General features: G+C 51.0%; 1 protein-coding gene across 1 annotated transcript in view; it reads left to right on the top strand.

The window, feature by feature from the left end:
• Positions 1-3240: 3240 nt before the first annotated feature.
• The window catches only part of KLHL26 (kelch like family member 26), a 29560-nt gene continuing 12464 nt past the window's right edge, over positions 3241-20336 (top strand). The window contains exon 1 of the mRNA XM_017674506.3: positions 3241-3392. Within this exon, the coding sequence (XP_017529995.2) occupies positions 3316-3392 (77 nt within the window). The 5' untranslated portion in view covers positions 3241-3315. The remainder of the gene's footprint in view (positions 3393-20336) is intronic.

Raw genomic sequence — 20336 nt, 5'->3', positions numbered from 1 at the left:
ACATGGATGAACCTTGAAACCATTATGCAAAGTGAGAGAAGCCCGATGCAAAAGGGCACATAGTGTGTGATCCCCTGTATATGAAATGGTCAGAACAGGCACATCCATAGAGACAGAAAGCAGGTCAGTGGTTGCCAGGGGTTGGGGAGGGGGAAGGGGAGTGATTGCTTGTGGAAACCGGGTTTCGGGATTCTTCTGAGATGATAGGAATGTTCTGGAGCTAGACAGAGGTGATGATGGCATGAAATCGTGAATACACTAAATGCCATTGAATTTTCATTTTAAAATGGTGAATTCTACGGGAGATTCAATGGGAATTATATCTCAATTTTAAAAAAAGGAAAAGTAAAATACAGGGTTTGTTTGATAGGGGAAAAACCAAATAGGGCGGGGGAGAAGGGAAATAAATGGACCTAGGACCTACTACCTGAGCTGTCCTGACTGTACATTGTTTATTTCATCTTGGCCTCTGCTCTGTTCCAGAGGGATATTTTAAAGATGGGAAAACTGAGGCATAAAAAGCTGAAGCTACCTGCCCAAGGCTTATAAGAAGTGGATGCAGAACTAAGGGTAATAGCCAAGACAGTGAGCATTTATTGGATATTGACCTGGCTGGCTTACAGGGAAGCAAAAGGCGGCCCTGGGAACATCAGCAACTTGCTCCGACGTCACTCAGTGGTGAAAGGCAGATAGATGAATGGATGCCGGCCCCAGCTGAAGGCTGTAGAAAATTGGGGCATTCTCTCATTCCTAGGCCCCAACTTCACCCTCTGTAACACCTGGGGGTTACAAAGAGGCCTCTGAGCTCTGACCTGGGGCTGTGAATCCCACAGCTGGTGCAGAGCGAGGGAGCAGGTGTCCAGGCCCTGCCTCTGGGAGAGCTGTGCCAGCTGTGGGCCAGATGGCGGCCAGGCCTGTGGGCTCCGCCTGCCATGTCCCTGCCTGCAGGCTCTGCCAGACCACAGGTCATCACAATTGGGAAAGGGGGTTCAGTAACCTTTGTGGGCTCACCAGGCCCCTCACCTGCTCATGCCTCATCCCAGGTATGGCAGCCAGTCAGGCTCAGGGCAGGACCCCTGGGGAAAGTCCCTAGCCTTGCTCTGCCTCACCTTCCTGCCAGCGCCATCTGTTGCATCTCCTGTTGGCTCCACCAGCAAAGTACATCCTGGCTCGGACCATCTCCTACCCCTCCCTGCCTACCACTCTGGGATGAACCCCATCATTTTCCTGACATACTTGCCTCCTATGTAGTGTCCCTAACTCAAGATACTGCCTTTGACCATCAGTGTTGGTTACATCCCTGGTGCTCAGAAGCCCCCTTTCTCCTCATTTAGTGGAGGGGAAATGCCTCCACAGTGATTCACAAGGCCCCCTCCAAGACCTAGAGCACTCCTTTTTGCTGTCCACCCTCCCTCTTACTTTTCCCCACCAGGCAATACTCTAGGCCTGCTCCTGCCTCAGGGACTTTGCACTGACTATCTTGTGCCATGTGATCTTGAAACATCTAGTATGTGCACAGCACCATGGGCCTGCATTTTGCTGCATTGTGTGAGCACACAGCCAGGGGCCCAAGTGAATTTCTTCTTGCTTATCTTTGGCTGTGTGTCTGTGTGTCTGACATGTGGGTCGAATCTTGGTGTTTATGAAGTGTGAATGCATATGGATGCCATTGACTGCAGCTGCATATGTGGTGGCAGGCATGTGAGCTGTAGGTTTCTGCTGAGCAGGGTTTCATACCTGCATGTGGTTCATCTAGAACAAAGGCTTGAGTGGCTGGTTGACCACGGACAGGCTGACCATGGGCAGGTGAGGGCATGTGTACAGAGTTTGCTGGAACTCAAGCTGGTCATGCACACATGCGTTTGACATTTATTGAGTGCCTATTTTATGCTGGAGAAGCCAATGGGGCCCTTCAGCACCTACTATCTGTCAACTTGCATCCAGAGTACCAACTGTGCACCTAACCTTCTGCTGGAGATTAATCAGTTGAGTCTGGTTTTATGGCAGGTGCCCGCCCAGGCAGGCCCCTTGCTTTCTCCTCTGGGGTCTCCGGCCGCATGTCCACCCCCTTCTCCCAGCACTAACTGCAGGGAAGGCTCTGAGCCCATGTAGACCCTTGGACCCTGCCCGAGGCTACACAGGGAGGGTTTTCCAGCACAGAGGGTAAAATGGGCTCAAGGCTGGAGAAAGGATCCCAGGAGCGTGGACCCTTCCAGGGTGGAGATTCTAGGCTTTCAGTGGGCTGGGGGGTAGAGGGTGAACTTGAAGGCTCTGGAAGATTTACAGGGGCCTTGTTGGCCCTTGGCTCCTCCAGGTCCAGCACGGGAAGGAGAAAAGAAGGAAGCGGAGGAAGGAAGGAAGGAAACAAGGAGAACAGAGAACTAACGGACACAGAAACAGGACTTTGAGTTCTGGCTGAAGACTGGGGTGTTTGGCTGGCTGGAGTTTGGGGGTCCAAAGGGGTTGGGTCTGGTGGAATGGGCTTTGGGGGTACAACATGGGCTGGAAAGGTTTCCAGACAAGGAATTGGGGGAGTGGGAATTGGGATTGGAGTAGACAATGGGGGAGATAATCTGAGCGCAGGGGTTTTGGGGTGTGAGCACCAAAATTGTGGATGAAGCAGGAGGTTTGAGGATCTGAGGGCAGATGGTTGGAGGTCTGAGGATGGACGTTCTTGAATGTGAGGGTGGAGGCTCTGGGAGAGTAGGTCACAGGAGGGCTGGGACCCAAAATAGGGTCAGGTCGGAGGTCTGAGGCCTGGGCACCGCGTGAGTTCCGGCGGCTGAGGGAGGTCTTGGCCAAGGCCTCCGGAAGGGGGCGGGGAAGTTCTCAAAGCATTCGGACCTACTGGGATTCCTCCCATCTCTGCCCGCCCCTCCGCCTTCCCAGAGCAGACCCCGCCCCAGTACTGCCGCACTTCACCATCCGCCTGCTCCGGATTCTAGCCCCCTACCCCCACCCAACCCTCTCCCAACCCCGCCTCACTACTCGTCACAGGCCACGCCCACCCGCTCAAGTGGCCTTTGCCCCACCCCTTCCCAGACTAGTCCCCGCCCCACGTCCATGTACCGCCAGTCTCCCTCCCATTCTCAGACACGCCCCCGCCTCTGCCCAAGGCCCCGCCCACTGGATCAGGCCCCACCCCTTTTGTATCAGTTTAATCGACCCCGTCTTCGTCCACCCCGCCCACCCTCAGACCCCGCCCCTCACAACCTGTCCCGCCCCTACGTGGAGTAGGGCCCACCCCCTCCGCGTTTCAGTTTCCCAGGACGGCGTGGATCGTCCGTTACTCGAACGCGCCGCAGCGGCGGAAAGATGGCGGAGTCCGGCGGCGGTGGTGGTGCCAGTGGCGGCGGCTTCGGCGCGGGCCCGGGCCCCGAGCGCCCGAGCAGGTGAGACCGGGCCCGCAAGGTGGGCCTGCAGTGGCTCCGCTGCCGCGATAACCTGTGGGGAGTCCTGGAGGTGTTCAGGGCCTGGGGAGCGGCCTGGGCCGCCTCGAGGGCCCCTCCGGGGTCTTTAGGAGCCATGGAGTACGGGGGGGATGAGGGCTCCCCCAGCCCTTTAGCTGCCCCCTCAGAAGTCCTCATCCCCCCAGTACTCCATGGCCCCTAAAGACCCCGGAGGGGCCCTCGAGGCGGCCCAGGCGTCTGCATGAGGCCCTGGGGGTCTGAGGGGACATTGAGGGGCATGAAGGCTGGAAGGGAAACCCAGGGGCTCCTGATTGTAATGGGGCAGTAGGGGAGCTGGGGGTGCCAAGGGGTCTGGAGGCAGAGAGGGCCTGAGCAGGAGCCATGGGAAGTCTTGAAGCTGGTGAGGCTGTCTAGGGGACTCTGAGGAGGGGACTGAGGGGAGCTTGGAGGGGCTGAGGCCCAAGGCTTCCTGGTGGCTGCGGAAAGATCCCGAGGTGACTTAAAGATGGTCCTGAGGGCATTCTGGGGGTGGTGAGGATGGTGGAAGGCTTGGGGTAGGGGTCTCGAGTGACTCAAAGACCTGAAAGAGAGGCCAAAGGGGCCTGGGAGAACCTGAGGGAGGGGGCTGAGGGGCCATGGAGGGTGCCAGTGAGTCCTGATGGTCAGAGAAGGTCTGGGGGTTCCAGAAGTCCTGAGGGGCTGGAGTGGGTCTTGGGGTGCCTGAGGATGGTGAGAGGGGTCCAGAGGAAACATGATGAGGGCCCATCCTTGGGGGGCTTCTCCCACTCATTCCCATGAGGTTCAAATCCCTTCCCCCTCAGACTTAAAGACTTCAAGTAGGGTCTTGCCCTTAGACCAGGGGGGTAGAATCACCTCCTGTGGTCAGAGGGAGGGCTCCTTTCCCTTTGGCCAAGTCCTGAGATTGGTTGGTTGAATCCCAGAATTGGCTTAAAAGTTAAAGGTGTTTACTGTGTGGTTCTCGGTTCTCACAGGGGAAGAACACCTGCCTTAGGGAGCACAGCCTCCCTCTCTCTCCCCATTGCACAAGGTTAGCATGGCCCAGACCATTCCATCCTGCCCCCTAGGACAGCCCACTCCCCTTGGTTGGCGGAGGAGGAAATTCAGGCTCTTCCTTGATGCTGAGCTTATAGGAGCAAGTGATTTAAGTCAACGTGGTAAGTGATGAAGTAGGCCAGTACTTGTGTGCTGTGAAGTTAGTCCTCATTGAGGGGACCTGGGCCCGTGCTGGCGGGAAAGGCTTGATGGCCCGGGGGCATGATCTAGGCTTTGAAGGCCTGCAGTGGGGAGCGAGGAGGGGTCACAGTGTTTGGGAAGACATTCAAGGGATAGAGTTGGCAGAACTTGGTGACCAGGCATAAGGTAGCATGTAGGGAAACTTAGGAAGGCAGTATAGCATGGAGAAGACAAGTAAAGATCTTACTACGCTGATGGACAGTGACTGCAATGGTGTGGGGGGGGGACTTGATAATATGGGTGAATTTTGTAACCACAATGTGGCTCATGTGAAACCTTGATAAGATATATGTGTATCAATGATACCTTAAAAAAAAAAGACTGAACCCTAGATCCCTTCTTTGGGCCTGGGATGGGATAACCTGGGGCAAGGGTGAGGTATTTAATTACATGCTATATAATTCACTCATTTAAGTTGAGCATTTCATTGATTTTTAATAAAGTTGTAGAGTTATGCACTTATTAACACAATCCAGTTTTTAAAAAATGCCTCCATTTCCCTCCGACCCATTGCAATCAACTCTGACCCAAGGCATGCCCTGATCTGCAATCACTCTGTCTAGTTTTGCTTTTCTAGAAATTTTATATGAATAGAGTCAAATGATATGTGGCTTCTTACGTCTGGCTTCTTTCCCTTAAAAGAATGTTTTTGAAGTCCATCTTCGTTGTCACAACTGTGAGAAGTTGATTCTCTCTCACTGTGGCATAGTGTTCCATTATATGAACAAAGAGTTTACATCTTTACTGGGTGACAGACATTTGGGTTGGTTTCAATTTGATAATTACAAATAAAGTTGCTGTGAACTGTGAACAGGTGTAAGGCTTTGTGTGGACATATACTTTCATCCCTTTGGGTAAATACCTAAGAGTAGAATGAGTGGGTCCTGAGGTAGGACCCAGAAACTGCCAAGCTGTTTTCCAGAGTGGCTGCACCATTTTGCATTCCTGCCAGCAATGTATGGGAGTTCCATTTGCTTTCCATCCTTGCCATGCTTGGTGTGGCGACTCTTTAATTTTAGCCATTCTAAGTGTATGCTGTTATCTTATTTTGGTGTTAATTTGCATCTCCCTAATAACTGATGATGTTGGACATTTTTTCATGGTCTCAGTGCCTGTTCAGATCTTTGGTGAAGTTTCTCTTCATATCTTTACCCCTTTTTGAATTGGGTTGTCTTCTTGTTGACTTCTAAGAGTTCTTTATGTATTCTAGACACAAGTCCTTCATCAGATACTTGCAAATATTTTTCTCTTATAATATTTTCTCTCAGTCTTTTCATTTTCTTAATGATTTCTTTCACAGGGCAAATATTCATCATTTGGATGAAGCCCAGTTTATCAATGTTCTTCTTTTATGAATTGTGCTTATAGTATCATGTCTAAGAAATCTTTTCTAAATGGAGGCATTTTCTTAAAAGACATCCTGCATCTCTGAGATGCTTATTTGCCTCCTTCCTTCCATCCCTGAGAAAAATCATTGTCTGGAGCAACTGATAGCAGTGGGGGTGGGGAGTGGGGTATTATCCTTAAGGTGCTAGTGTGGGGAGAAGGGTAAGCATCCCTAACATGGTGAGCTGGAACATTCAGAAAGAGGGCCAGTTTTGAGGGGTATTCTTTCAAGGACCTTTCTGAGATGTAGAGGCCTTTGTAGCATTATTCATTTGTTTGTTCCTTCATGTATTCCAGACACACCAGCCAGGCCTGGTGTACAACCTGCCTATGCCTCATGCCTCTTCATCCTTCTACACACTGAGGTAGTGGCCTTTCAGAGCCACTGCCCGGCCACCCTGGCTCAGCTTTTGCCCCAGGAACATTTTTTTTGGTCAACTTGTTTTTTCTGATAAAATTTATATCACATAAAATTCAGCCATTTAAAGTGAACAGTTCAGTGGCGTTTAGTACATTCAGTGTTCTCCAACTACCACCTCTGTTTAGTCCCAGAACATTCCCATTGCCCCAAGAGGAAATCCTGTCCCCATCAGCCAACATTCCCCTTTCCCTCTCCTCCAGCCCCTGACAACTACTCATCTACTTTCTGTCTCTATAAATTTACCTGTTTTATAAATAGAATAATGCAACATGAGATCTTTTGTGTCTGGCTTCTTTCATTCCGTGTAATGTTTTTGAGGTTCATCCACATTGTAGCACCAATCAGCACTTCATTCCTTTGTGTGGTTGCATGATATTCCATTGTATGGACATACCACATTTTGTTTATCCATTCGCCAGCTGATGGAGGGTTAGGTTGGTTCCACCTTTTGGCTATTTTGGGTAAACAGACGTGTATAAAGTCAAGTGTCAACACCTGTGTTCCCTTCTCTGGGGTGTATACCAGTAGTGGAATTGCTAGGTCGTATGGCTGTTGTGTATCCTTGATCACACTATCACCACCCAACACTGCTTTGTGTGTTTGTTAGTGGAAATGCCTGAGGATGGAGAGCATATCTGTCTTGTGCCATCTTGTGTTCTTGGAGCCTGGGCGACATAGAGGTCAGGAAATATGGCTGGGAGGGAGGGATGGGTATGGAAAAACCCTCTAGGGCTCGTAGCCTATCAGGTAGGAAGTTCCTTCTACAGGATTGGGTCAGTCCTGTGCCTTCTTGGGCTGTCCCAGGCTGGGGGGAAGCTGGCCTTGTCTAGTTGTCCTGCCAGGCAGTGCCTGCATCTGTCCCATGAAAGGTTTTGTCATTTGGCCAGGGGTGGGGGTGGTTCCAGTTTTCCCCTTGGTCCTTCCAGCAGTCCCACAACTCACAAAACTGTCCACAGGAGGGACTGCACTCCCCTACCTGCCACCACCCCCAGTCATTATATAACTTGTTTGTTCCAACTTCATTTCTCTGCAACCAAAGGGGAAGAAAGGAAGAGAAAAGCTCATTCTCCTTCCTTCCTATCTCAAGGGATCAACAAAAAACCCGTTGCCTAGTAGAGATGGTCGTTAATAACCAAGCTGAACCTCCGGGATGGATGGAGTGTGGCGGCCTGTGCCGGGGGCTTGTGGAAGGGAGGTGGGGTCCTAGTTGCAGACTCACTCACACAAAGGGCACTTGTTCTCCAACAGGCCCCCTCAGTTCTACCACAGGGTCCAGGCTGCTGGAGGGAGATGTGTGCGGCCATTTGGGGTCCCGAGGTGGAGGAGGAGCTCTCCGGGAGTTGCGCCTCCCCAGCTGAAATTCCATCACTGTGAGGTGCCCAGCTGGCTGAGTTTTGGAGGAACCTTTTCGCCATGGAGACTCTTCAGATGCTGGGCTTTTAGCACCCTCAGTGCCCGGCCTGTCTTCCCTAAAGGTGTCTGGATGGGGCCCAGTCTTGCTGACTCTCGCTGCTTCTGGGGTCCTAGGTGGGGTATGCAGGTGAGGGACACACTGGCCACAGGTGTTTTTTTTTTTTTAATTTTGCATATCATTAATATACAGTCACATGAGCAACATTGTGGGTACTAGACCATTATCAAGTCCCCACCACACACCCCATTAGAGTCACTGTCCATTGGTGTAGTAAGATTCTATAGAGTTAGAGTCACTACTTGTCTTCCCTGTGCTATACTGCTTTCCCCGTGCTCCCCCACCCATGTTATGTGTGCTAATCTCCTAATGCCCCTTATTCCCCTTCTCCCTCCCTTCCCACTCACCCTCCCCAGTCCCTTTCCCTTGGCAACTGTTAGTCCATTCTTGGGTTTTGTGAGTCTGCTGCTGTTTTGTTCCTTCAGTTTTTGCTTTGTTCTTATACTCCACAGATGAGTGAAATCATTTGGTACTTGTCTTTCTCCACCTGGCTTATTTCACTGAGCATAATACCCTCTAGCTCCATCCATGTTGTACAAATGGTAGGATTTGTCTTCTTCTTATGGCTGAATAATATTCCATTGTGTATATGTACCACACCTTCTTTATCCATTCACCTACTGATGGACACGTAGGTTGCTTCTGTTTCTTGGCTATTGTAAATAGTGCTGCAATAAACAGGGGTGCATATGTCTTTTTGAAACTGGGCTCCTGCATTTTTAGGGTAAATTCCTGGAAGTGGAATTCCTGGGTCAAATGGTATTTCTATTTTTAGTTTTTGGAGGAACCTCCATACTGCTTCCACAATGGTTGAATTAGCTTACATTCCCATCAGCAGTGTAGGAGGGTTCCCCTTTCTCCACAACCTTGCCAGCATTTGTTGTTCCTGGCCACAGGTGTTTTCATGGGAAGTGATGACTGGGACTCAGCATGAGCAGATTTGGCCTAGTTCAGCCAAGGCGTCTCCTGGCTTGGTGGTCTTGGCTTGTTTAAACTTTCTTAATAAGACCTCACTGGCTGCACCCTAGATTGTCTCCCAGAAGCCTCTAGGCTCTGGAAGAGCCCAGCCTTAACCCCTGCGCCAAAGACTGGGAAGCAATTTGACCTTCTCCAAAATTTCTGGTTCCTTCGACCTCGTCCTCTTTTCAGCCTGGAGGGAGAGGCAGGTGTTTGACCCCTTAGAGACAGGGACTCAACTCCTCTCAGGAGTCTGGCAGCATTACGTGTCTCATCAGACCCCCATGTGTCTGTGCTTCCTCCTCCAGTGAGCAGGGTGGCCCCACATACTTGTGTGCCGTGGGCACATACACAACCCTCTGTTTGTTAGATTCCTCACCTGGGAAGTGGGAAGGTCCACTGGGCAGGTAGCTTGGAAGAAGCGAGCTAGGATGAGGGTACGCTTAGAGGGTGCCTGGCATGGTGCGTGTGTGTTAGTGAGGAGGTGGCGACATCACCCTGCAGTCCTGAAGCTGTCCGTGTTCCGTCCAACATGCCCGTGTGGCCACAAAGTGGTCCTGGGCTGTTGGCAGGTCTTGCCAATATGTCAGTGTGGCATGATGGGAAAATAGAAAGTTGGTGTTTTAGTCCATTCAGCCTGCTGTAACAGAATGCCATAGAATGGGTGGCTTTTTTTTTTTTGGGTATCATTAATATACAATTACATGAGCAACACTGTGGTTTCTAGATCCCCCCCATTATCAAGTTCCCAGACTGGATGGCTTTTAAACAACTATTTTGTGAAGTTCTGGAGGCCGGAAGTTCTAGATCGAGGTGCTGGTGGATTTGGTGTCTGGTGAGGCTGCTTCCTGGTTTATAGACGGGATCTCCTTGCATTTACTCGTATAGTGGAAGGGGCTAGGGAGGTCTCTGGGGTATCTTTTATAAGGGTGCTAATCCTATTCATGGGGCTCCATCCTCACGACCTGATCGCCTTCCAGAGGCCTCACTTCCTGATCCCATCACCCTGGTGTTGGATTTTAACATATGGATTTTGGGGGTGGGGGTTACAAACATTCAGTCTGCGACCATTCGTCTGAGTAGTTGGGAGGACAGTGGCACCATTACTTGGTGGCCATGGGAGGGACAATGGCAGGGGCTGTGGGAGAATGGAACATGTCAAGGCTGAGGTGCTTCTGCCACATCAGGAGGGCAGATGCTTCCACGCGAGCCTGGCACCCATGAACACGGGTCTGGCCAGTGCCTTTTGGCCAGACCCTCCTTTGCTGGGGTGGTAGAACCCAGACCTTTGTCTGTGGCTCTGTGTTGCTGCCTCCTGCGTGGAGGTCCTAAGCTGTTGAAGAGCCCAGAGTTGTGGCTGTTCCTGAAGGAGGGATGGAAGAAAGGCCCCCTGGAAGTCAGTGCCCTTCCAGTCTGGGCAGGGACTTACCTTTTGACCCCAACAGTGGCCCCCTCCAGGCTTCTTTGTAATACTATGTTTAAACTGAGTACTAGTATGTAATATTAAGGTTGTAGAATTGTGTTTAAGCTATTGCATTAAATATCTTCTAAAAAAAAAAAAGCACAGAGCTTTTTCGGAGCACGAGCTGCATGCATCTAGACAGATTGTTGGGGTGGGGACTTGGCATTAGGTCAGCTGCGGGGAGCCCCGGGCTGGGGGCTGAACCACGCAGCTTGCTTCTTGGGGAGCAAGGCGCCCATGTCCTCACCTTCTCTCTGCCTGGGTCCCTTGAGCTCCTGATGTGAAACAGCTCTGAAAACTGCATACTTTGCCCCGAGCTATGCTGCCTCGGTAGCTGTGACTCCCCCGCCGCCCCAACCCCACCCCACAGGCTTCTTGTCCTCAGCGTGGTTACTGTGCTAGACAGGTTTATTAGCCTCTGCTATCACAGCGCCATCTCCAGGGATCCCACGCCGCGTGTCATCGTACGCTCCTTAATGTCAGTTATTGTTTATTGCCCGTTTGCAAGGGGGAGCTCAGTGAGACCAGCTCTCATCCCCTCCAGACACTTTAAAAGTGGGGCTTTCTCTGTACAACTGCTCTTTGGCCTCAGGGTGTCTTTGACTGGAGAGGAGGAGGGCTAGGAAGGGCCCAGATAGAAACAGTTAATGGACATGGTTGACTCCCTGGCAAAGCCCCCCCCCCCCCGCCACCCAGCAGTGCATGGGACTCATTTGATGCCTTTCTCTTCCCCTGTGGTCGTATCCCTCCTGTGTGCTTGGCGCTGGGGTTGTGGGGACCCCCGGGACAGAGGGGACCCGCTCGCTTGGGGCACCAACATACCAGCAGGGAGTTATCGAAAAACTTGTCTTAGTTCCCTCCAGTTGCTATAAAACAACCCCAAGGCCAAGTTGGGAGTTCTTGCCTTCTCTGGAGGGTTCTGAGAGCCTCTTCACAAATGAGGTTGAAGGTTAGTGTCATCAGTTTGGGGGAAGGGATTGAGGGAGGTGGCCTGTTTTCTGGGTCTGGGCTAGTGGCACATGCAGATTCTGAAGGGGGAGGAGCCTGGCCTTTTGGTGGCGGGGGGTGGGGGCTGGGGGGCTGGACGAGGGCAGAGAGGAGCTGGAGAGGGCAGGAGGGAGGAAGTGGGGGGGTGCAGGGGGCACCTGTCATATTCATGTTTTGGAAGGATCCCTTGGCGAAAGACAAGGGGGTCTGGACTGGGGTGGGGGCCGTGGAGATAGTGAGGTGGGCACGGGTTTGGGAAAGATTCAAGGTTGAACTTGTGCTCCATGCTGACTAATGGTGGTGGCTGGGCAGGGAGTCACTGGCACTCAGGTTTCTGCCATGGACCAAGTACTGAGTGCTGGTGGGGAGTAGGGGACAGGGCCCCACTTGGCTGCAAGCCTCTAGTGGATATGGGGGCAGAGTGGACCCCCTCACACCACAGCCCGGAGGTTGACCATATATGCTTGGGTTTATATCTGAGCTCTCTAGTCTGTTTCAGTGGTCTGTGGGTCTGTTCTTGTGCCAGTACCAAATTGTCTTGATTACTGTGGCTTTGTAGTAGAGCTTGAAGTTGGGGAGCGTAATCCGCCCTGCTTTATTCTTCCTTCTCAGGATTGTTTTGGCTATTCGGGGTCTTTCTGTGAGCCTTTTTGAAATCTCTTAATACATTACTCCAATCAGCTTGTCAGGGGGTTCCTTGTGGGGGCAACCAGTAAGAATGTTTTTTAATATATTTGTGAAGTTGAGCAAAATCTTTATTAGAAATTTTCATTCCTGATGTTTTTAGGAGGGCACAGTAATTTTGAGTCATCCTCCGGATTATCTGCTTTAGTTTCATGTTGGCTCATTATAGTGCCCCTGACTTCTCCATCCTGTCCCTGTGTATACTTTCCTGGGAGTCTTACCGGATCGACGATCTTCAGGAGCTTCTACGCTCTGAGCTTCAGGTTCCTGTTCGGGCGCCACTTGTTGGCTCCCCACTGCCTCCGACCCGCAGATTTGGAGGGAACACAGCGGAATGCTGAAGATCTTAAAGGCCAGCCAGGGAACTCAAGGCATCACAGCACAAGAGTAATGCCGAAAAGGCACTCCTCATATTTATTGAGCAAATGAACTTAAACGTCTAAAGAATTCTGAGTAGGGGGTTCAGCACATGATCAGCACACACTCATTATCCAACCTTGAGTAGCGCTAGAGCGTGACTCTCCTCAAGGGTATTGAAACCATGTGAGGGTGGTCACGAGTTGTAGGAACTGTTTTATTACTCCTAAACTAGTAAAGAACTAGATTTCAACAGAACAGATAGTGGTTACATAGGATTAAGTAAACTGAGGAAGATGATTTTGTGGCTTTTTGTTTCAAATGTTGCTAATAAAGTGTTTTAAGCTTTTTCTCTTAAGCTGACAACAGTTTAGTAAATGACAATATCTTTATAAGCAGAATTGAAACATTTATTTTTCTCCCTACCTAATCGCTCCAGAATTTAAAAACTCTCAGTGATTATTTTCATATTTCATGGCAGTATGTTTATTTGCATAAGTTCAAGAAGAATCTGCTTTCCTTGTAAGAGGACCAGTTAAAACACAGGTTATATTACCAAGGCTTTGACTGGAATGTCATACCTGAGAGACATGTGCCTAAACTCAGATATGAACAGACAGCTTTAAGGAACTAAGGTTGACTTTATAAAGCCAACAAAGCCCCTTGGAAGAGCTGGCCTGGTACCTAGCGTACAGGGTTCCCAGCAGCCTTACCAGGTGAGTAAGGAAAGTCACTTCTTGGCAGGTGCAGGAACCTCCGAATGTCTTGGGGACATCAAGAAGAGAGGAATTCACCCAAATCTGCAGGTACTGCAGGCAAAACCTGATGGCAAGTCTGGCTTGGCTTTCTGGCCTCGAGGCCTTTAAAAGTCCAAGCTGAAGTTCCTTATAAAGGGTTCCAGCAAAGCACATTTGCAGGAGCCTATGCGATCAATGCTCATCTTGCTGCACTTATGCAAATAATCAAGCCAAGTGTTCATTATTTTCTTAATCTGGTTACTTCTAATAAAAATGAAGGTGATTTTAGAGAAAACTATTGTTTCAATAATGCAGCCTTGTCTAAACTGAATCTTAATGCTAGTCATTGGGACATAGACTAAATCCAGAATTCTAGTTTCCCCAAAATATCTGGCTATGAGTTCTCCAGATGTTTTAGTTTTCTCTTATCATTTCAATTAAAGTTTTACTATTTCTAGTTCTAATATTCAGCCATGCATTCTTAATCTCATCAAGTTTATCCAAAATGGAAAATCCAACTCCAGATGTTGGTACTTAACCTAATAACATGACTTGTTCTATCTTGCCTAGAAGCCATAAAACTGCAAATAATAATAGAAATGGAACCCAAGATGGAAGCACCCATCTCCTGAGGCCTCTCGACCCACTACTGATGGCGACCTAACTGCACCCCTTACTGTGCCCCCTCTCAGCATGAAGTAGAGTGGTCGTCGCCCCCACTCCCTCGCAGCAGCTAGGGTCTCTATCTGTAGACGGGGGAATGAGACAGGACCGTGGGTGTAGTCAGAGTAGGGTGAGGGCCTCTGGAAAAAGCAAGGCAGGATATTTACAGTCAGAGCAATGTAACAATGTAAAGAAGTCCCTGTCAAAACTCTGTGTTAAGCATCATGCAAAGTCAAGGTCACACTAACACTCTAGGGTAAAGATACCAGACTAGGAATATAGACATCTTCAGTGAGATCAATTAAAGCTTAAAAGGCCAGGAGCAACTTGGCCTGGAATGTTTGAGTGTTCCTCAAATAAAGAAGGGTATCTCAGCATAACCCGTGACTTCACTGCAAACAGCCCTGGCAAAACAGACAACCACCCAGCCCACCTTAGGGGCAGGGCAGGTGGCACAAGTCCACACCCTAAGCCCTCTCTTCACATTATCAAGGTATATGTGGGACGCATCCTTTCTACTCTAATAGATTATCCCGGAAATAGACATAAAAGATTTCTTTGAGCTCTGCTGTCTGATTGTGACGACAACTTGAAACTTTTAGATCCCACCTCTGTTGCAGTTGCAGCTGCATTCATCCTGCCAGCTCCTGGGCTTGTCAGTGGAATGCAAAACGAACTGTCTAAGCTGGCCAGTGCGTATAGCAAGACAACAAATTTAACTCCTTCCATATTATCTGAACTCAATCAAGAGCTAGGATAAGTGCGAATTGCAGTGCCGCAGAATCGCGCTACTATAGACTGCTGTTCAAAGAACATATGGGATGTCAACAATTTCCAGGAATGTGTTGTTTTAATTTGTCTGACTTCTCTCAAACCATTCAAAATCAACTAAACAGTATTCATAATACTATTAATAAATTTTCACAAATGCCTGGGTTCCTTAACTGGTTTTGTTGGATATGGCCCTGCTTTCATTGTGTATCTGTATGCCTGTTTTGTTAATGTCTGTGCGTAATTTAATTGATAGTCTGTTAAAACCTATACAGGCTTATGCTACTCTATAAGAAGTTATGTCATAGAAATAATCAGTCTTCTCACATTTTTCTTCTGTTTGCTACTTCCATAACTTTTCTTCTCCTTTCCTGAATACAACCCTGTTTCTAGCATTTGTGTCTCATACATAGAATTGTAGTGCATCACAGCCTTTCCAGGTAATGAAGATACTTCAAGACAAGTGCCGGGCATAGTAGCCATGAAGCATAAATTCTCAAAAAGGCAGAAAGCTAACCTTTTCAAGGAACACTACTTCTCTCTCACTTACCAACTTTACATCTCCCTGTGTAGCCCCGGAAGATGACTGGTTAGCCAGAGACGGGTAAGATTCCTCAAGGGAGGAACAACCTAAGGCCGGCATAGTCGCAGAGGGGGCCATCAGATGAGAGATTGGGGGTCAACAGAGGTGAGGCTTAGAACCTCACCCCCCCAGTTTTGAGAGAAAGCTTCTGCACCCACACCCATGACTGTTTTGCTGCCCTTGCCCAACTCAGATCGAAACTCAGTAAATAGGCATAGACCTGATCACCTACTTGCACTAAATCTACTTTCTATCTTTACTTTACATCACATAAATTCAAGAAGTAGACTTTTATTTCATACTGCAGAATTTGGAGAAGTAAACTTTGTTAAAAAGCCTTCTGTTAGAAACTGTCTACTTGCTACAGTCTTTATTATGTATATCTTCTTAAAAGAAAAGGGGGAAATGTGGGATCAATGGGATTAATACATAAATCAAGTAATATAGAAATCAAATGTACAAATACATATGACTTGATTGTTTTTCCTACAACTCTTGATGCGTGATCAAAAACAGAATGATTAGAGCAGAAACAGTTCCTACAACTTGTGACTGCCCTCACGTGGTGTCGGTGTCCTTGAGGAGCGTCACGCCCTTGGGCTGGACTCAAGGTCGGATAATGAGTGTGTGTTGGTCATGTGTTGAACCCCCTACTCAGAATTCTTTGGATGTTTAAGTTCATTTGCTCAATAAATACGAGGAGTGCCTTTTCGGCGTTGCTCTTGTGCTGTGACCCCTTCAGTCCCCTGACTGGCCTTTCAGATCTTCAGCATTCTGCTGTGTTCCCTCCAAATCTGCGGGTCAGAGGCAGGGGGAGCCAATCCCTGACCTCTAGGCTTCTGGAACAGCCCTCTACTCCCTGGTGAGGGTCACTCTATTTCACAGCAGGGGCTGGGGAGAGAGACAGGAACTCGCAGTTGTGTTGTCAGTGAAAGCAGACCCCCCCCACAGAGAAGCCAGTGAGCAGTACCCTTTTGTGTACACTTCATTTAGTGAACAAACAGGACCTTAGCGCTGTGAATTGAAGACGGAAACGGCTAGCCACTCTCCCTGTCCAGCTGCCTGAAGTGGGAAGTGGGGGCTGGGGCCTGCTGGGTCCCCACTGGGGCAGACCTCCCCTCCTCCTGTGGTAGCCACTCCACAGCTGTGCAGACAAGCTCTTAACACTTGTTAACCCCAAGTCTCCAGCCCCTTCCTCCTCTCCCGCCCCTTTCCCCCATCCTCTGCGGAGATTGCTGCTCAGGATTCACAGAACTCCTCTGCCTCCCTAACATTCCACCTCTGCAGTGCAGGTTTGGGGCACGGCCAGCCTGATCAGACCCCTCGCCCAGCAGCCCAAGCAGCTGACCTCTAAACACTCTGCCACCTCGCTGCGGACTGAGAATACTGTGATTCAGGGAGGAAGTAACCAGCACCTTCGGGGAATCGCAGATCTTTCCTGTGAGGGAAGCAGCTTCCGGAATTGAACACGCTCTGCCTGGAGGAAATCTTGAAGGGGTGGACCTTTGGGTTTTTAAAGGCCTCAAGGGGGTTCACCCGAGGATCCAGGCCAAAGATGTTTTCTGACGCCACAACTGTGAAATTCCACAGGGGTCAGAGATGGATCGGCTGGGCAGAGTGGGCTGGGCTGGAGATCCGGAGAGCTGTGCTCTCAGCGGAATATTAGAATTTGAAGCAGTCTGCTGGAGGGAGCAGAAGCAGAGAGACATGATCACCCGACTCTTCTGTGATCAGAGCTGAGGGTGGGGCATTCTTCGAGAAAGGGTTTGGGGGGGGTGGCAGGCAGGCATGTCCAAGAGCTCCACTGAGGACCCCTGAGACAGCCTCCCCATGGAAAACTTCCAAGACTGTGGTTAAAGTTGCACCCGTGTGCTGGCCTTGGTGAAGTCTGCTGGGTCCCAGGAGGGCATCTCTTGCTCTCTCTGTTCTCTTTTCTGTTCTTGTCACGCAATGGGGAGAGGCAGGGCGGTTGGGAGCCCACAAATGTTTATCTCCACGTGAGTCACTTGCTGAAGCAATGGGTGGTGTTTTCCTAGCCAAGGCTGATGGCATCTGCTGCCCTGCAGCTCTGGCCTTAGGCACGCTTCCAGCATTTTAGCCTTTAGAGTCGCTGAACTTTCGCAGTGTAGGGTGCGGGTAGCTTGTTGACCTTTCCCAGGGATCCAGCTGTCTTGTCACAGGCTGGTGGGACTCAGGCTGAATACAGCCACCACCCTCTTGCCTGCAGATCTCCCAGCCTGGCTTCATTTGTGCCCCCCCAATTCCCATCCCCAGGGTAGGAAGCCTGTGTGGTGCAGGGAGAGGCGGCAGCTGCAGAAGTGTTAAGTCCAAGGTGGTTCTTCCAGAGGCTTGTCTAGAATGCTAGACAGGAGCCCTGGGAGTGAGGCTTCGGACACCGAAGGACCCCTTAGCTCACAGGAGCTAGAAGCCCAACTCACTGCATTCAGTTAAAAGCCAAAAATTTACTGTTCTCATAAAAAAAAAAAATTCAGGCAGCATTCCAGTTTTAGGTGCATTGAAATTCAGGGGAATCCGTGATTCCCGTCTCTTGGCTCTGCCTTCCCTCTTGGCTGGGCAAGATGACTGTAGCTTGCTTCCCACCATCTCAGCAACTCCAAGGGAAGGTGAGTCTCCATCCTGTGGCTCTAACAAAGTCCCAGGGAAGGCCCTGATTGGATCAGGTGGGTCACACCCCCATCCTGGGACAAATCAGTTGCTGGGGGCCGGGGAGGCTCTGGCTGGCCAGGCCGGGTCATGAGTCTCCCTTTTCAGCCCAGGGATAGAGTCTCCTGATCCTGTCCACTAGGGCGAGAATGAAGAATAGGAGGTTCCCCAAGGAAAACAGGGAACCCTTATCAGAATAGGGAAGGGATGTTGGCAGCCTGTAAAATGAGGGTATTCATGGCAGGCCCCTGCCAATGCCTAGCTTTGTTCTGCTAACTTTGTGCTGAGCCGGCCCCATGTCTGTGTGGGCATGTGTCATTTGACAGAACCACCCTTCTTGGGGCCTTAACACCTGCCCTGCCAGGGAAGGTAGCTGGGCTGGGCCCCAAGGTGCTGCGGTTTGGCAGTGCGGGAGTCTCCCTGGGTGTCCGAGTGGTGCTCTGGGGCCACGCAGTCGTGCACCTGTTTGCCTGGTCTGTAGGGGTTTTACTCATTCAGGTGGCTCCATCTCCCAGGCTCAGGGCAGTGGGGGTAATGGGGGGATGGGCTCTTTGTCATCAGTCTTGCATCAGTGGGCAGGAAGCAGTGGGTGAAGGGTCAGTCACAGTGCACAGAACTGAAGGGGGCAGAAATAGGAGTCAGGCTATAGCCAGTGCTGCCACCTAGCAGCCATTCACCTGCCATCTCACCCATCCTTCCACCCACCCACCCCATCCATCTACTCATGCACTTACCCATCCATCATCCATCCATGCAGCCGTCCATCATCCACCCACCCAGCCATCCAGTAGACAAGCATTGCTGAGCTCTGAGGACATGCCGGGCATGATGCCAGGTGCCGGGACACAGCAGGAGACAGAACCTACCCTGCCCTGCTGTGGGGAGGTTCCTATTTCACCCTCAGGGAACCAGGCTGGAAACAGACAGGTGGGGTACCAGTGGAGAGATGATCAGGAAAGACAAATAGAGCTGGCTTTGGGGCCAGAGAGGTGTGGAGCTCTCCCAGCATGACCCGGCAGAGTGGAGTCACTGTCCTTGTACTAGCTTGATGGGATAGTTTACAACTTTGCTCTGGCCAGCACTAAGGGCCCATGTCCAGCTCCATGTCCACCCTGTGGTTAGGTACCCCTGGTGAGTGGTCCACACTCTCCCAGCCTGTCTCTCCATCTGCATCACGGAGGTGATCACAGAGCCCACCCACCTGGGGCTGTGAGAGTCCAACACTGGCCAGGCCTCTTGTGTGCTGTGTGGCCTCAGGCAAGTGCCTGAACTTTTCTGTGCCTTAATGTTCCCATCTGTAAGATGGTGATGATAGTGGTGTCCTCCTATGCAGCCTGGCCACTGAGAGGTGAGCCAGGAGCCAGGTCTGCACCACTCTGGCCCACAGGCCTGCCTGGATCGGGTGCTCCCTTGCCTGCACTGGGAGGGGTGGGGAGAGCCAGGCAGGGTAACCCAGGTGACAAGGCTTCTTTGAGTGGAACCGGCCCTGAGTTAGGCCAGCTCGTGGCAGGCTTTGTGCACGTGGGATCTTGGAGGGCTTCGGGTGGGCTCACCACAGTCTCACTGGGAGGCCGGTGCCGTGTGGGTCCAGACCCAACCTCTGCTCACAGCCCAGGGGGTTTGTTTCTGCCACTTCTCTAGCTCCTTAGGGAGATTCAGGATGGGTCTTCCAAGGTGGACAGGGGTTCCAGCACCTGCCTGCCTGCCCCGCTGCCTTACCCACAGCCTTCCTCGCGATGTGGAGGCTTTCGGGGGCTGCCAGCCCCTGGTGCCAGCAGGTTGTATGGTTACCTCCTCCTGGTCACTTCCTAACGCCCTCTCTTTTCGGTCACCCTGTCACTGCCTGGCGGGCACAGACAGGAGCCAAGGACACACACGTGGGGGATGGCCCCAGACGGCAATGCCAAGGTGAGGCCGGCAAACATGGCTTGGGTCTCCTTGGCAGGGTGCGGGGAGTGTGCCTTTGTGGGCTACAAGAAGCTCCCAGGGCGGGCTTGCAGTGCACCCTGGGGTGTCTGTGCCCCTGCTTGTGGAAGAGGCAGGGTGGTGGTGGCGAGTGGGCACGCTTTGCCCCTGCCCAGTGGCCTGGCATACCTGCCCTCCTCAGATACATATAGATCTGCCCACAGGGGCACAGACTGGTCTTGGTGCTGGGCATCCTATTTTAAATTGTTCAGGAATATTCCAGCATGTTTGCCAGCAATGAGAGAGAACCAACCAGTGGTGCTGTGGAGAGAACCCAGCTCTGGGGTTTGAGTGGGGGCTGAATGGGATCTGGAGCCTTGGCCCTGCTCTCTTCCCCCTCTCTCTGGGCCCCTGTTCCCCCTGGCGACCTGGTCTGCTGGGACACTGCTGTCAGGACCTTCCTCTGCTCTGGACTTCATGCTTGCCCACCCAGAGGTCCCAGTGGTTCATCTGCTCCCCTGGGAGTCCAGGGATCGAGCCCTGAGAGAACCCCAGGCATCATAGAAGGAGCTGCCCTTATAGCGAGGGAGAGCTGGGATGGGCCTGCTGTCGATGGTGGTGGGG

Source organism: Manis javanica, chromosome 13 (assembly GCF_040802235.1).
Source record: "Manis javanica isolate MJ-LG chromosome 13, MJ_LKY, whole genome shotgun sequence".
NCBI classification, from domain to species: Eukaryota; Metazoa; Chordata; class Mammalia; order Pholidota; family Manidae; genus Manis; species Manis javanica.
The sequence above is the reverse complement of the archived record's forward strand: the minus strand, read 5'-3'. Positions and strand labels throughout refer to the sequence as shown.